Raw genomic sequence first — 16,054 nt, 5'->3', positions numbered from 1 at the left:
GGCTCTGTCGGGTCATCCCAGCTGCACTCTGCCCCCCGCGCTGCCCTGTTTGCCCAGCAAACACAGGGGCCTCTTGTTTGTGCGGAAGCTGCCCCCCCCCCCTCCCGCCCCGAGCCCTCCGGCCCCCCAGCGGTCTGGGGCACCAGGAGCCCCTCCAGCCCGCTGTACCTCGCCAGCCATCATCCCCTGGCCTTTAAGAAAAGGTCGTAACCTTGTCCAGGTCTAAACTTAGCCGCCAGCCCCTCGGCGGCACCGGGAATAGCAGCGGTATAAGGAGAGTTGGGTTACGGTCGAGCTGCGTGACCCCATGCTGCCCCCCACCCTCAGTACCTGCGTGACCCCCGGCCCACGCCTCCCTCCTCATCCTCAAAGCCCCGCTCAGGCGAGCGGCCAGGGGGACAGACCTGCTCCCCGCCACCGCACCGGCCCGGATCCTCATGGCCAGCCAGTGCCCCGGGACCCCCACCCCCCGGGACAGAGGCCTTTGGGCACACCGCGGGCACAGCGCCCGCCGCGGGCCGGGCCGGTGGCACCCGGGCTGTGCGAGCCCCGTGCCCGGCCGGGGGTGCGGCGTGTGGGCTGCGAGCTGGGCCGCGCTGGCGGCCATGCAGGGCTGCCGGCCCCGCGCTCCCTCCCGGGCGGAGGCGGGCCGCGGCGCGGGCCAGGATTTCCGCCGTCACGTCCCGCGGGCAGCGGCCGTGCCGCAGTGCCTCGCTAAGGTGGTGCTCACGCTGCGGCGCGTGGGCTGCCGGGGAAGCGGCCGCCATCCGCCAGCGCACGGCTGGCTAAGCCCACCCCGGGGCAGAGGCAGGCGGGGGTCCCCAACGTGGGGGCAAGAGAGCTCCCAGGCAGCGCCCGCTCACGGCCCCGCGGCGCTCCGGGGGGATGCTCGGGGAGCTGCTGCGCCCTCCGGGTGTCCCCAGCATCGCTGCGGCCCCTACCCCTGCCACCACGCCGGGGGCTCCTGCTGCAGTCAGGGTGGGGGTGGGGGGTGTCTCTCCTTTGTTCCCCGGTGAAAGCAGCCCAAGCTATTCCCGCTTCCCCGGGGGGCCGGCGGTAGCGAGGCCCGGGTCTGCAGCCCATCACCGTGGCGGGGGGGTTCTTCCCGCCTCCCCCCATCCGGATCCTCCCCTCCACCGCGGAGCGATGACCTTCCCGGGCTGGGGATGTGCCTCAGGGGGACGGAGCGGGGCGAACCCCCCCCACCGCGGACCCCCCCAGCCCCGGTGCGGGGCCTTTGTCGGGGGGAGCGGGGGGGCCGCGGCCGCACCCGCACCGCGGCGCACGTAGCCCGGGCCGGCCCCCGCGCTGCCATTCGGCGCCGGCCCGGCGGGGCGGGCAGCGGCACGGCCCCCCCGCGGCTATAAAGGGCGGCGGAGCGGCGCTGCGCCACCTTCTCACTGCGCGCCGGGGCTGCGGGCGGCAGGTAGCGGGCTGGGCGGGGGGAGGGGGCGCAGGAGGGAGGTGGGTGGACGGGCCCCCCGCCCCATCATCCCCTACCCCATCCCCCATCTAGGGGCCGGGCGGAGCGCGGCCGCGGGCACAAAGGCGGTGTGCTACAAGATGGAGGCGGGGGGGCGGGCAGGCAGACACGTGGAGGGGGGTCAGACTGCCCGGGGGGGTACATACATCGCGCGGGGGGATCGGGGTGGAGGTGGGGGAGCGGGTTCAGAGCGTGTGTGTTCGTCCATCACCCCCACCCCCCCCCCCACCTCACCCCCCCCGCGGTGATGAGTGCGATGTTGGAGGGGGCGGTGGCTGCTTCCCCCGCCCCCCCCATCCCCGCCCCGGCGCCTCACCGCCGCTTTGTGCCCCCCAGGAACATCTCCAAGAGACGAAGATGGTGAAAGTCGGAGTCAATGGGTGAGAACGGGGGCGGGGGAGGGCGGGGCGGGGGGGGACGACGGTCAGAGGCGCCCCAAGGGCGTTGGGGTGGGGGTGTGTGTGGGGGGGCAGGTGCGCGCTCCGCCGCGGTCCCCACGCGTGGGGCAGGGCGCGGTGCTGAGTCACTTCCCCGCACGTCGGGGGTGACTCACGGCGGAAGCGCCGCCCGCCCCGCTGCCCCCCGGGGGTCCCCGCCGCCACCGGGGGGTGCAGCCCCTCGCTCAAAGGGCGCCCGGTGGATCGTGTGTCGGTGGCGGCCCCGGGAACGTGACCCTTCCCCCGCCCCCCCCCCGGGTCGAGGAGTAACTGGATCCCCGGGGCCACCAGTAAATTTAGCGCCTGACCTTTGCGGGGGGTGGGGGGTGTCGGTCTTAATCGTTAACCGGAGCGTCTCGGCCTTTGGACGTGGCGGCCGGGCTCCCTCCTGCTGGAGCCGCCGCTGCTCGGGCGGAAGGCAGCGAGCCGCGCGCGGAATTCCCGCTTCCTCTTCCTCACCCGTGCCCGTCTCTTCCCCAGATTTGGCCGCATCGGCCGCCTGGTCACCCGGGCTGCCATCCTCTCGGGCAAAGTCCAGGTGGTGGCCATCAATGATCCCTTCATTGATCTGAACTACATGGTGAGTGGCCTTGCAGTGCCCCCCCGGCCTCGCCGGGTAGGGCTCCTCCCGCTCCTTCTAGTAGCTTCCCGGGAACACCGGGCGCGGGGCGAGGGCGCAGCAGCAGTGGGATGGAGTCACAGGGGAGATGGGGACCAGCGGCTGTGCCCTAAGCCCAGCGAGGATGGGGGAGCTGGCAGCCGGGGTGACCGACCGTGCCCCCCGCCCCCTTGCTAGGTTTACATGTTCAAGTACGACTCGACCCATGGTCACTTCCGGGGCACCGTCAAGGCTGAGAACGGGAAACTCGTGATTAACGGCAACGCTATCACCATCTTCCAGGAGTAAGTGTCCTCCCCCCTTCGCCCCTCCGGGGGGTGGAAGCCAGAGCCGTGCAGAGCCGCTCTGATGCTTCTCTGTCCCCTCAGGCGCGACCCCAGCAACATCAAGTGGGCAGATGCTGGTGCTGAATACGTCGTGGAGTCCACCGGTGTCTTCACCACCATGGATAAGGCTGGGGTGAGTGCGCCGCCGTGGCACGGGGCGAGGGATGCTGCTGCTCCTGCCCCGGGCACGTTGCCGTGTACAGGCTTGCTCAGGATGGGGCTGGGAGGGAGAAGAGGTTTCTCTGAAGGCGTGAGCTGTTGGAGGGATTCTGGGTTATCTAATCTTTTTTCTTTTTTCTTTTTTTTCCCAGGCTCATCTGAAGGGTGGCGCTAAGCGTGTCATCATCTCCGCCCCCTCAGCTGATGCTCCCATGTTTGTGATGGGTGTCAACCATGAGAAATATGACAAGTCTCTGAAAATTGTCAGGTAAGGAGAGAGGAAGATGCTCTCTGGCCTGGAGCTCTCGCCAGACGTGGGGGGGGTCTCATCTCTGGCTGTGTTGCCCCTGACTGATGTGCCTTCCTCTCTGTCTCTCCCCCTCCCCCCAGCAATGCCTCTTGCACTACTAACTGCTTGGCGCCCTTGGCCAAGGTCATCCATGACAACTTCGGCATCGTGGAGGGTCTTATGGTACGTCTGGAGCTTGGTGCTGTGGGGGGTGCCCTACCCACAGGTCCCCTCACGTGGGAGGGGAAGCGTCTGCTGTGCCCCCTGGGACAAGGAGGAGCCTGGGATGCTTTTTCCAGGGAATATTGGCTGTGTTCTTTCTCGTGTGCCCCCATTTTTTAATATTTTTTTTTTCCTCCAGACCACCGTCCATGCCATCACAGCCACACAGAAGACCGTGGATGGGCCCTCTGGGAAGCTGTGGAGGGATGGCAGAGGTGCTGCTCAGAACATTATCCCAGCGTCTACTGGGGCTGCTAAGGCTGTGGGAAAAGTCATCCCTGAGCTCAATGGGTGAGGGGCCTTTACTGGCAGCCAGTGCTGGCGCTGACCCCGCCCTGGCAGGGTGGAGGGGCTGGCAGGGGGTGCTGGGGGCTGCTCCCTACTGACTTGTGTCTCTCACAGGAAACTTACTGGAATGGCTTTCCGTGTGCCAACCCCCAATGTCTCTGTTGTGGACCTGACTTGCCGCCTGGAAAAACCAGTAAGTGTTGGTAACGAGGCAGCATCCACCAGCATCCACGCCTGCCCCCCCCGCTCCCTCTCCACGCCTGCCCCCCCCCGCTCCCTCTCCGCTCTGCCCTGTGCCCGGGGTTCCCTCTGCGGGGTTCCCTCTGCGGGGTTCCCTCTGCGGGGTTCCCTCTGCGGGGTTCCCTCTGCGGGGTTCCCTCTGCGTCATCCATTTTGTTCCCGAGATGGGATCTTTGGAAATGGCACCTGCCGTGGCGCTGCCCTGTCTCCTCCCCCCTGGCGGACATTTTGTGTGAGTCGGGATCCGACCGGCTGAAATCTGTCTCTTCTCAGGCCAAGTACGATGACATTAAGAGGGTGGTGAAGGCTGCTGCTGATGGGCCGCTGAAGGGCATCCTGGCGTACACAGAGGACCAGGTAAGGGGCTGTCTGCAGTTGCCTGTTTTGTTTTTTTTTTTTTCTTTTTCTGATGTTAGCAGCCTTGCTGGGATCCCAGTTTGGGCACTTCTGGTTCCAGGCCATGGGTAAACTTGTATGTGTTCGAATTTCCAGGTTGTTTCCTGTGACTTCAATGGTGACAGCCATTCCTCCACCTTTGATGCGGGTGCTGGCATTGCCCTGAACGACCATTTTGTCAAGCTGGTTTCCTGGTAGGCATAGCCTGGGGGGTGCTGGGGTGACAGACGAGTTGGGGTGGCACAGACAACCTAGACTTCCGTCCCACTGGTGGTGCACGGACCCCTCTGAGTGGGGCGGCTCCATGTGACAGTCACTGGAGCTGGCTGCAAGTCACTGTGATAAGAAGAGTTCCTCCCGGGCTGGACGGAGGGTGGGTGGGTCGCTTACGGCTTTCTTTACTGGGAGTGGGTGGGTTGGGCTGTGCGAGATGGGGCAGAGGAGCAGGAATGGCTGAGGAAGGGACCCGAGGGATGGGTCAGTCCTGACGGCACTCGTGTTTCTCTCCCCAGGTATGATAATGAGTACGGATACAGCAACCGCGTCGTGGACTTGATGGTCCACATGGCATCCAAGGAGTGAGCCGGGCACGCAGCCCCCTGCTGCCTCGGGAAGCAGGACCCTCCTTTGCCGGAGCCCCTGCCCCTCTTCACCACCGCTTAGCTCTGCATCCTGCAGTGAGAGGCCAGTTCTGTTCCCTTGTCTCCCCCACTCCTCCAACTTCTCCCCGAACCTGGGGGAGGTGGAGAGGCTGATAGAAACTGATCTGTTTGTGTACCACCTTACATCAATAAAAGTGATCACCATCTGAAACGCCTCGTCTTGTCTGTCAGCGGAAAACGGGGAGAAGGGCTGGGGCAGGAGGGTAAATCAGGTGGCGGCTTCAGGATGGGTCCCTGCCAGCCTGGCCGCGGGTGCTGAGGCAGCTTCCCTGGGGTGCTGGGCTGCGAACCCAGGTGGCAGAGGTAACCCCGGGCATGAGCTGCGGGTACAGGGGCTGCAGGGCTGTGCTGGTGGGGCAGGAGGTGGCTCTACAGCTCCAGCCGCCTCCTGGTGCTTCGGATTTGCCTGTCTGATGGGTGCATGCAGAAAGTGCTGCGCAGGTGAGTTCTGGGCGGTTTTTTTACATTTGGTTTGGCAAAGAGGTGCAAGAACCAGGAATTACTTCTTCCCCCTGCTTTAGCAGAAGTGTTACAAAGAGGATGTTTTCATTTGCATTTTACCTCTTCAAATGAAATCGGCTTGTCCCGGGGGAAATGGCTGCCTCCGGACGTGTCGGAGGCTGGTGTTACTATGGTGGTGGCTAGCCTTAATTCTGGCTTAATTCTATGCATAGGAACGGGCAGTTGCAGTTAAGCTCCTGAGCAGCAAATCTCTGCAAGGTGAGTGTCAGCCCCCTGCTAGAGGCTGTGCTCCCTCCGGGAAGCTGCGGGGCCGCGGCCAAGCCTCCCGCGACCTATAGCACCAGGGTAGATAAGCGACGCGCTGCACAGAATCGGGTGGCTCTCCATTTTTAGCAGCTCAGTTTGCTGTCTCAGGGGTGATGTGGTGTTCTCTCCTTTGCAGGCAGGGTTGGAGCTGTTGTCTGGGATCCCCAGCTGCTTTAGAGCCTGATCTGGAGCAAGGACTTAAGCTCCCAGGATCAAGGTATGTTGGACGGAGCTTCTTGGAGCCGCTTATCTCCAGCAGCCGGGCTGCACAGAAATTCAATGTTTACTGGACTAGAGGGCAATGACTCAAAGTTGCTTTGCAAAGAGAAAAAGGTTGAATAACCAGCCTCTGGCTGGGAGCGAGCGGCTCGCCGTCCCTGGGATGGCAGCAGTACCTGGGGTTACCTCACCTGTGGCCCTGCAACAGCTTCAGGGACCTGGCATTAAATGGGAGCTGCCCGATGCTGGGGCTAACTGGGCAGCCCTCCTGTGGGGCTGGGTGTCTGCTGGGGAGAGGTGTAGCCTGCAGCTCGTCAGGCTTACAAATGAGCCTCGGGTTGGTCCCATCCTGCCCTCGGGTGCTTTGGATGGCTGTCGTGGGCGCGCTGTGTGCGTGCATGGGGCTTGGCAATCTGGAAGTGCAGCGAGGCTGCTGAAACACCTTGTTGGGGTGCGGGGGTGCCCATTTCCCCATGTAAAACAAAGATATTTTGAACTGGGTTTAAAGTGGGAACATTTCAACAAGCCACCTTTTTCCTCTAAAAAGCCTCGTGTTTTGTGAGTGCAGTAAGGCTGCCTGGAAATGCGCGTGGAGCAAGGGGCTCTTGTTCTTTAGGAGTCCTGTCCAGCCCGAGATCAAACTGTGGGAACGAGCAAATTCATACAGCCTTGGGGGTGGGGGTGAGGAAGAGTATGTGCTTTCAGGCTAACCGTTGCTGGCAATGTCTCAAATACAGATTGACTGTGTTTTAAAATAGTATTTCAACTGGTTTACAATCCTGCTTGAAATTCTTAGGAAAATTATCCAGCTATCTAGGCGAGGCAAGCCAGGAATCACAGTACTTAGAACACAGTTGCTCTGGTATGGAAACGGGGAGAGCGAGTGTGGCAAACAAGTTGTGCAGCCTTTGGACCGCCCGGAGAGCTTGGTTTCCTCCCTCATATATAACAAGCTCCCAAAAAAGCACAGTTCTTCCCCTAAATCCTCATTTTGTATCCAGACGCTGTGCCTGCAGATGGCACCACAGCAAGTCCCCTCCGGACAGAAGGGAAAGCTAGCTCATGGCCAGCCTGGCCAAGAACTGCCACCCTGTCCTAAAAATATTTTTTGTTTGGTGGGGGTTTTTTTGCTTTGTTTTGGGTTTGTTTTTTTTTTGTTTGTTTGTTTTTAGGGGGTTTTCTTGTTTTGGTTTGTGGGGTTTTTTTTTCCCAATTTGCAAAATTGACATATCATGACTGTGAGTGGCATTGGGACAAAACCGGGAGATCTGCTGTGGCAGCTGCTTCCCTCCCTGGAGAAGAGTTTTCCCCTAAGTAGGGGAGCTCCGGGTTTGATCTGAAAGCATTTCTAGGGAAAACCAGTAGGAATCCTTGTGAGGGAAGCCAGGCACTTGGATACAGAGAGGCTCTTGTCCAGCAGAGCAGCTCGAAGTGATGGTGCTGCTGGGCCAGGACAGCAGCTCCAAGAGCAGCTGCCGTAAGCTGGAACCTGTCCCGGTGTGTGGGTGCCTTGCAAGGGGAAGGTGCAGAAAGAGAAAGACACGGCTGGGGCCCGAGGCAGGGCTCTGCCAGGCACCAGGGCTCCCTGCCTGGGCCACGGTGGGACAGGGATGCCCAGCTACGTCCAGCCCCCTGCAAGGGCTGCACCGACGCGAGCTCCCCGGCCGGCCAGGGGACGATGCTGACGGGCGCCTGTCCCTTCCTATGGGCGGTGAGCTGCAACTTTTGCTTGCTTTTTTAAGGTAATGTCAAGTGTTGCTGCAGTATGGTAACTATCAGTGGTGTGGCAGGAAAATTCCCTTTTATGACAACTTTGAGTGTTTTAGAGAAATTATTTCATACTCCATTGGCATTCGCCTGCACTACCACACATGCATTACTCCCCCAGGAAAGGGCTAGCTGTCCTCAGGCCACCCACCTCTCAAGACGTCAGCATGAAGCTTGAGCATGAAGGAAGATGCCATGCAGTTAAAATCATCTTGAGCAGATGAGGGAACTCATTAAGCTTGCTTGGGAAAAAAACAAGAAATCGCACCAAAGTGTAATGAAATGGTGACTGCATAATAAGCACAGTAAAAAAAAAAAGTCTTGGGACATCGAAACCATACTGTCTGCTTCTGAAGGCAATGAGTCTTTGAGCAAAGCAATCAACGGGATCTGTGCAAGGCAGAGGAGACACAGCTCTGCTAGGAAAGCGATGACACAAGGTGCACCGAAGTTGTATAAGACAAGCATTTTAACCCATAATGTTCTAAACTCCTTTGTAACAGATGTCAGTCACAAATCGCAGCCTCTGGGCTGACTGGAGCTCGGTAGGGCAGTACTGACAGAACAGAACGAGGGCATTTCATCAAAACCCGAGCTGCCTGCCCTCAGGCAACGGTGCACAGCACTGCTGAAACAAATCCTGTTACTCACTCTTCTGAGCTGAAGGTAATTGCCTACTACAGGGCGGCTAACTTACCTCCGTGTATTATCTTACTATAGGAGTGTCATCTTCTGGTGGGAGTTCTTCTCAAACGTTCCTAGAAGGAACGGCAGTACTGGGTTATACTTCACTGCGTAAGATTTGGAAAGGCAGCCATCAAAACCCTGAAGCTGTAGTCAAATGAAAATAGAAGAAAAACTCATAACTAGTAGCAAATTAAATGGAAGAGCCTTAAAAAAGGAAAAAAAAAAAAAAAAAGAAAAAAGGCAGACTGAGACAAGAAGCTGCCCAAGGGCAGTCAGACGGTGTGGGAGCCGGCAGGGGGCTGGGGCAGGGAGGTCAAGCCGATGTTTTGCCGTCAGAGGAGCTTCGGGGTATTCCCGGAGATGCTCCTCAGCGGTGACGGGACAGAGCCGTGGTTGCGAACTGAAGTGCCGGGACCTGAGATGGCATCTGTGCCGTGAGGAGCAGTGACCCCTTGGTGCTGGGTTCGCTCAGGTGGGCTCAGCACCAAAAGGTTGAGCAGGTACCTGTGCTGGCAGTAAGGAACCATCACACCTGCCCCCCCCCCCCCCCCCCCAGTGAAAAGCAACCAGGTTTAGCCAAAAGCAGACTGGCAAAACTTTTCCAAGCCCCTGAACTGCCCCAGGACGGGGAAGACCACCCTCTCCGGGCTGAAAAACCAGTGGGGAGGCTGGTGGTGGCTGAGAGAGGGTGCAAGTGGCCAAGCGCCTGGGGACACCTGCCCTGGGGTCGCTCCCATCCAGCACCTTGGAGCATGGGGCGCAAAGTTTGTTCGTTATGCCAAACGATGATGCGGGATGCTTGGCACTGCGTCGGCCTGTGGAAAGGGGCGGGGGGACCTTGTGACCAAGTGGCTGGGTTATTGAAACGGGGGGTGCAATTCAAGGGTGCTAAATGAGAATTAATGCGTGGGAGGGGACATGCACAACTCTGACATGGCAGAGCTCAAAGCCCCCTGTAATGTTGCCCAGCTCTTCACCAAACAAGTGAGCAACCTTAATCTGCCTTGCTCTGAGTCCTGGGACAATTTTAAAAAAAAGGTGGCTTGTAATCTCCAGCTTTTTAGCTACCAGGTTAGGCACGGGTTTACGTGCTGGACCTCAAGCAGACACGGAACGCTCACTGAATGGCCTCCAGCTTCCCCATCTCCTCAGACCCCTAGTACGCCTCCTCTGACCCCTAGTACACCTTTCTCAGCCTAAAACTGCCACCCAGACCAGCAATACAAAGTGACATTAGGCAATGGCCAAAAATGCTTACTCACTTTTTTTTTTTTTTTTTTTTTAAAGGAGTAAACCTACTACACTTTTCACATTCAAAACATTTTTCTCCAGCCTGGAACCACAGTCAGGAGTCTTTGCTCCATCTACTCCAACGTGTGATGTGAAGGAGGACAAAGCACAGCAATGTCACATGGGGATAAAAGACATTTAGGGCTGCCCTCGGCTTCAGCACGCGGCTGGGCAGTCCCCCGAGGCTGCCCGCGAGCCCTGCTCACCGAGTCTTCCCAGCCCTCCTGCCGTCCTGGAGACGGTTAGTCGCTATTTCGTACTCTTAGATGCACCCATTGCTAGCTTAAATATGTACGGCAACAGAACTGACATTTTGACTCTCTTTAAAAATATATCTTAATGCCTCCTTGGCACGTTTGGCTGAGGTATTTACTCCTTTTGGGAGCCTCTATCCTTTCTACATATAAAAAGGTTTCATCTGTCCATTTGTCTCGTCCCTCCATAAGTCTGTGCGGATTTTTTCCCGTTGCTCCGTGATTCCCATCCTCCTCCCCTCTCCATGGTTTCTCATTGGTGTCCCTACGTGGCCTGTCAGATTAGTCACTGACGTCACCCGCTCACCCCTCCACCCCATCTTTTTTAAGTGCCCTCCCCAGCGCATCTGAAAATTGACATCGGCAAACCCTGGATCCCAGCAGCCGACGCTTTCCCAGCACCGCTGAGGCCAGGGAGCTTGGCCGAGCACTGTCTGCGGGCGACTGCGCTGTGCTCTGCCCCCCCAGCATCACTCGCTCTGTCTCCCCAGGCAGCTTCAGGCTTCGTGCGCGCCCCAGCACCTCCCTGCCTCAGCGCGCCCTGGGTCCCCTCGCCTGGAAATGCCAAAGTGTTGATTCTGAAAAGATCCTGTCAAGGATCCTCCTTAATTGCTCGTGGCCTGGACAGTGCTTCGTCACCCCCCTCTGACCACATTCTGCTCTTTCCCGATACAGAACAAACATATCTGGTGAGTACTTCTCTTTTTTTGCTGCATTTGGATCATTTTTTTTCCCAATTCCAGTCAAGCAAAAAGGCTTATATTACTGCTAGAATTGATTTTCCTTTAAATAGAACAAGAACAACCTGTTAGCGTCCTCAGCCATCTAGCTATTATTTTTTTCTTGAGGTGGTGTGAGTAGCTGAAGACCATTTTTATACAGCTGAATTTTTCTGTTGTCCTTCTATTCCTTTTCCCTCACCCACAGCTGCTGGAGCTGTTGCAAGGGTTTTTATTAATTAGGGTCAGGCTTTCTTATTATTTTTATTAGTTATTCTAAGTACTAGTGTCACATGGCCACTTATTCAAGGAAGCAGTTTACTGAAAGCTATCTTCTCATCCATACTAAATCACAGCTTTTTGGATGACTGGAAAAACTCTCCTCTTTCCCAAGGTTTCCCACTTTGAATCGTACTTTTTTAACACTTCCCCTGAACAATTTCATGGTGAGAAAAGGCTACGTAACACCAAGCTGTTATCTGTTATGGCATCTGTCCTGGGGGGTGTCCTGACGTGTATCTCAGCTGATCCCTCACCTTTAGGCACCCACCCATCCCATCCCAACCTTCGTCTGTTGCAAGGACACAGAAGGCCGTTGCCACCCGTGGACACGCCGATGCCACCATTTCTACGTGGATCAGAAACTCTCCCGGCGCAGCAGATCCGTCGGCACCCCCAGCCAAAGTCTCCCACCACAACATAATTTTCCTTTTTGCACAAAGCACGGAGGTACTTAAAGCAAATCCCTGTGCTTTGTGATTTGGGGATACAAAAGACCCTTCGATGCCTTCATGAAATTGCGCGTCAGAGCACGTCGCTTTGTTGTTAGCTCTAGAGGGAACGTGATCTTTAGCGCAGCTTGCAGCCCCCCGTCACAACTGCTCTCGCCTGTCCCACCGCTGCCCGAGGGGTTGGACTGGTGAGCTAGTTCTGCGACAAGGCTGCGGGTGTTAAAAATATCCATTAACCACGTTTCTTCCTACCCCGAGGATTTGTACTGGCTCTTGCCCCCTGCCCAGGCACAGTCTGCTGTCCAAGCTGATAACGCTGCCCCTTCCCATCCCTCGCCGTACTGCTTCAGCTCGGTTGGGGTGCCTCTTGGTGGCCCCTTGAGCTCCTTTTCCTTAGTGTTCCCTTAGCACCTTCCCAGCTCTCACAGCTGCTCCCCAAGCTGTGAAATCTATACCCTTTTTGGGCAGAGGACCGACAGCATCCTCTCCTGGTTCCCATCCCAGCAGAAAGTGGCCCAAGCACATAGAAGATTCCTAAAACACCTCTCACAGTCTCATACATCCACTGGAAGATTCCCAGTGCTGACTGGGCATCCCTAAAGCTGTCGGCAGCCCATCTAGTCTCGGTGCTGTCTCACAGTCACTCCAGCACTAATCGCCATGTGTAGGGGCTTGGCAGACGTTTCCAGGAGCCTGTCCATGCATCATCCAGGCGCACCTCCAGGGAGGCAGCACTCTGCCGTGTCCTGCGTTACTTGTGACCTCTCCTCTCGAAGGGTTTCTTACCTGTAACCATAACCAGAGTGTCTGACGCACTTGATCATCATGTGCAAGTTCTGAGACGCTGTGCCACAGGTACCCGAGAAGCGACAGCCATAACGAGCAATGACCTTCTCAAGAACTAACGAAGCTTTTCTAGCAGAGGTACGAGGCTTAGGAAAGCAAATCCCTCAACTCAACTCCAGAAATGAGACCAGCTTCCTATGCAGCTTTGATCTCTCCTACCTCTTGGCTAAGAAACAAGATTAAACGGAATAATAAACAGGTTATCAGGGAATCAAAAGTTGCTCCAGCAAAGGCTGTCAGAGTAATGTTTAGGTCCATCTAAGGCCTCCTGGAACGGGGAAGAGCTGACTCACGGAAAGCCATGTGGGACAGGTGCCCCAGCAGAACCTTCCTTCCAGCAGAAGGGTGCTGGGTGGGAATACAGCACCTCAGCTGAACGGGCCGACAAGTCGGGCTCTTTCGGCTCCGAGATACAATCTAAACCGGACAGGATCCAGCAATGAGAGAAGGGAGGGTGCAGGCTTGCTGAACACAGGGAAGATCTGGGCTACGTCGTGGTTACTTCTAGAGCCAGTAAGAGCATCCCACGCGAGGAGGGCGATGCTCCCCAGCCTCTCCGTGAGAAGGTCTGGGAGTTTCCATCAAGAACCACAGTGGGCTGGTCTGAGAGCTGCCTTGCCAGACGGGGTCTCGGAGGATGAGGTGACTCCTAGGGAACATCACCAGGGAAGGGGCAGGGAAGCCACTCTGCGTGCCACAGCAGCGTTCAGCAGGGAGCCAGGGCTCGCTTCTGCAAAGCCCCTGGCACTGTCTCTTGACAGCCCTTGCCCAGAGGCTGATCTCAGCGCTGGGAGCATGGGGCACAGCGGCCACGGCAGGGAACCACATCTCGCAGCACAGCTCGAAGGCTGATCACATCCCTCAGTGCCTCGTGGAGTGGGTCTGTCCCACCCAGGGACAGCTCTTGCCTCAAGGGATGGGTTTTGTGCCAGCCCCACTGCTGGTCTAAAAGCTGTGCCTGCCCTCACCCAGACACAACAGCCCAGATGCTGGGCAGGGAGAAGCCAGAGCCATCACCAGCACATTTCCAGACTGCCCAGGTCAGTCCCCAACAACACGGATCGCTGCAGGGTGGGGAGGCTGAACCAGCCCACCTACATATCCCATGGGAGGACCTCACTGCCAAGCCAGAGAGACATGATCCTAAAAGGATGGTCTTGGACAAACGTTTGTGGAGGTCAGCAGACAGCAGCCACAGTCCCGAGATGGATGAGGGACCACCCAGATGCATCCTGCCACGGGACTCCATGCAGTAAGACACATCCGTGCTTGGACCGTGCTTGGGTAAGAAACTTCGACATTAATGCACAGACACCAAGTGAGACAGGACTCTCCCCTGCCTGCCACGGTTCGCTCTGGCGCACTAAGGACCATACCAGACTTGGCTGCGACACGCTCACGGGTGAGCACGGGCTGCTGGGAAGCACGACTGACCCACTCTGCCAAAGCTCGTTTCACCAACTCATCATCTTGGTCAAGAGTAGAAGGCCCACTCCATCCATGGCCAAGCTGCCCTGAAAGCAAGTCTTTCAGAAAGCTTAGGCCAAACAAAGATTTGTTCAAATGGGCTGGGGTCTGGGGGTGATCAGGATACGATTGTTCCCAGTGAGATGAACACAGACCAGCAGATGTGCGGGAAGCTCAAGCAGCCAAGACCTGGGTCTTTGCTAGACAATTTCTTCCGACGTTGCTTCCTGAGCAGACACGGCCAGGAGGTATCCTGGACAGTGAAGGGAGCCAGGGGCACGGGAAGCAGCACAGCACCGAGACACCACAGTTCCCAGCAGGGCTCATGGTGGAGAAAAGCAGGCTAGATGCTCCCCAAAGAACGGATGGGAGTGCACAGGGAAGGGTTAAGCAAAGGGAAGGTTCCTGCCTCCTCCCATCCAGCACCAAGGACCCGGGGTCACCACTGATGGACAGGCAGGTGCAGGGCAGAGGGCTAACCCTGGGCTGTGCTCCCACACTGAGGAACTGCTGAGGCAGAGGATCGGCATTGTGTGTCCTGCCAGTGAGACCCTGGGGGCCGTCCCACGGTGGGGGAACAGAGCCTACTGCTGGTGATGAGGCTCACCAGAGAGCAGCACCTTGCACACGTGGGCGGGCAGGGAGATCTCAGTTTCACTGCAAACGATGTCAGCGTGGGACTGGGGTCCCCACGTGTCCTGGCACGTGGGTGTCTGGCAGCACCAGCTGCTGCCCGGGGCAGGGCGGTTGGTCCTTCTGTGCTTCACGCTGGAAACCTCTCAGGGCAGATGCTCCGCAGTCCTGTGGGTTTCCAAAGCAGCTCCACGAGGCCAAGGTACACGTCATGGATTATTCAGGGGGGAAGCCGGACTTAGCCAGCCACTCGGAGATCTCTGCAGCAGAGAAAGAGCAGCAAATGCCACAAAGACACGCATGGAAAAGGGGGTTTGCACGAACCAGAGGAGCCTTCAGGCAGGGCAGAAAGTGATCCCTGATCTGCTGGAGTGTGAGGCAACATCACTTGAAAGAAAAAGCCCAGATTAAAATATTTCCTCAGGCTTTAGCTCTTTTAGGAAGAAAACCAAAAAGGCAGGAGGGAAAGAAACTGCAATAGGCACTCCAGGGGAGAGCCCTGTCTCATGGCAGGCACGGAGGCACGCACCGGCCAGGCCGGGAGCACACTGCTGTCCCGCTGCTCTGCGCCCCCGGGGTGCCCCCCCGGCTCCCCTCTGCCAAGCAAAGCCCGTGCTCGCCCATCGGAGCCCAGCCACCCGGAGCATCACCCGAGGAGCTGCCGGGGCCCAGCAGCCGAGCCCCGGCTGTGCCCCGGCCCTGAGCTTCCCCGGCTGCTTTCTCCTGCCGTGCGCACGGCCTCACCTCCCCCTGCACCAACCGGCCAGCCTGGGCCCCCCAGCACGCCAGCGCACGCTTCTGCAGGCACGGGCAGCACACCCTCACACCCCCCCCCAAATGCAGACCCTCTGCACCATGGCGCACGGGTGTGCTTGCAGCTCCGGTGCATGGCAGCATTAGCGACCCAAAACAAACCCACCAACACAGATAAGCTGTTGCATCCCCCGGCCCCTGTTCTATCTACCTTACCTAATCTTAGAGATGATTCGAAAAACTCTACTGCAATCTACTTTCTCTTCCCTCCAGAATCTTTTGCGAGAAGCATTTTTCTCTGGAGCATCACCTGCTTGGCTGTGCTGCCAGGGTCTGCTGCTCAGCAGCTGCCTCTGCAAACACTGCCCCTGGGCAGGCTTCTCGCCCCCCCAGCCTCCCATCGCCGCAGCAGCACCGGTGACAGCCAGCAGGCAAACGCTGGGACAGGGGGACGGGGGAACCCCCGCTGTGGTTACGCCGAGGTTGGCTGTGGGGCTGAGAGCAGGCGAGAAGATGCTCTGGGATGTCCTGGTGCAGCAGAGGAGACCAGGCGCTGGGAGGGGACGGCCCACAAGTCGCGAGCCACGTCGCTTTGTTTCCGATTCCTCAGCACCAACGATGCTCCAGGTTAAGAACAAGCCAGCCCATGCAGCACCGACACCACACACAGCCTGTCGAGGGCCAGTGGATCCCAGAACAGGGATCTCCCACCATTGTCCCACCCATCACGCCCCCAGGGGACGGGAGTGTCCCGTGCGAGGCCCCCATTGTGGGCTCGGGGGTCCGGTGGAGGGCACCC

At 58.2% G+C, this 16,054-nt stretch overlaps 1 protein-coding gene and 1 long non-coding RNA gene across 4 annotated transcripts; both read left to right on the top strand.

Annotated features, from left to right (window-relative positions):
• The first annotated feature begins 1,308 nt into the window (after positions 1 to 1,308).
• GAPDH (glyceraldehyde-3-phosphate dehydrogenase) lies at positions 1,309 to 5,272 on the top strand. Of its 2 annotated transcripts, XM_040595016.1 has the most exons (12): positions 1,314 to 1,426; positions 1,820 to 1,863; positions 2,401 to 2,500; positions 2,717 to 2,823; positions 2,908 to 2,998; positions 3,177 to 3,292; positions 3,415 to 3,496; positions 3,675 to 3,826; positions 3,938 to 4,016; positions 4,337 to 4,420; positions 4,556 to 4,653; positions 4,972 to 5,272. In XM_040595016.1, exons 2-12 carry the CDS (start codon positions 1,841 to 1,843, stop codon positions 5,039 to 5,041), a joined length of 1,002 nt encoding a protein of 333 aa, XP_040450950.1. In that variant the 5' UTR covers positions 1,314 to 1,426; positions 1,820 to 1,840; the 3' UTR covers positions 5,042 to 5,272. The 2 variants fall into 2 exon arrangements, with proteins under 2 accessions (XP_040450951.1, XP_040450950.1); XM_040595017.1 differs by lacking the exons at positions 4,556 to 4,653; positions 4,972 to 5,272 and adding an exon at positions 4,077 to 4,125 and having other exon boundaries at positions 1,309 to 1,426; positions 3,938 to 4,040; positions 4,196 to 4,404.
• Positions 5,273 to 5,937: 665 nt separating this feature from the next.
• LOC121089221 lies at positions 5,938 to 15,998 on the top strand. Of its 2 annotated transcripts, none has more exons than XR_005828162.1 (3): positions 5,938 to 6,106; positions 9,895 to 10,093; positions 10,598 to 15,998. It is a non-coding gene; the product is annotated as an uncharacterized LOC121089221 (long non-coding RNA). The 2 variants fall into 2 exon arrangements; XR_005828163.1 differs by having other exon boundaries at positions 9,895 to 10,795; positions 11,368 to 15,998.
• The last annotated feature ends 56 nt before the right edge of the window (positions 15,999 to 16,054 follow it).

Source organism: Falco naumanni, chromosome 5 (assembly GCF_017639655.2).
Source record: "Falco naumanni isolate bFalNau1 chromosome 5, bFalNau1.pat, whole genome shotgun sequence".
NCBI lineage: Eukaryota > Metazoa > Chordata > Aves > Falconiformes > Falconidae > Falco > Falco naumanni.
Note: the sequence above shows the minus strand (reverse complement) of the source record. Positions and strands in the feature narration are given on the sequence as shown.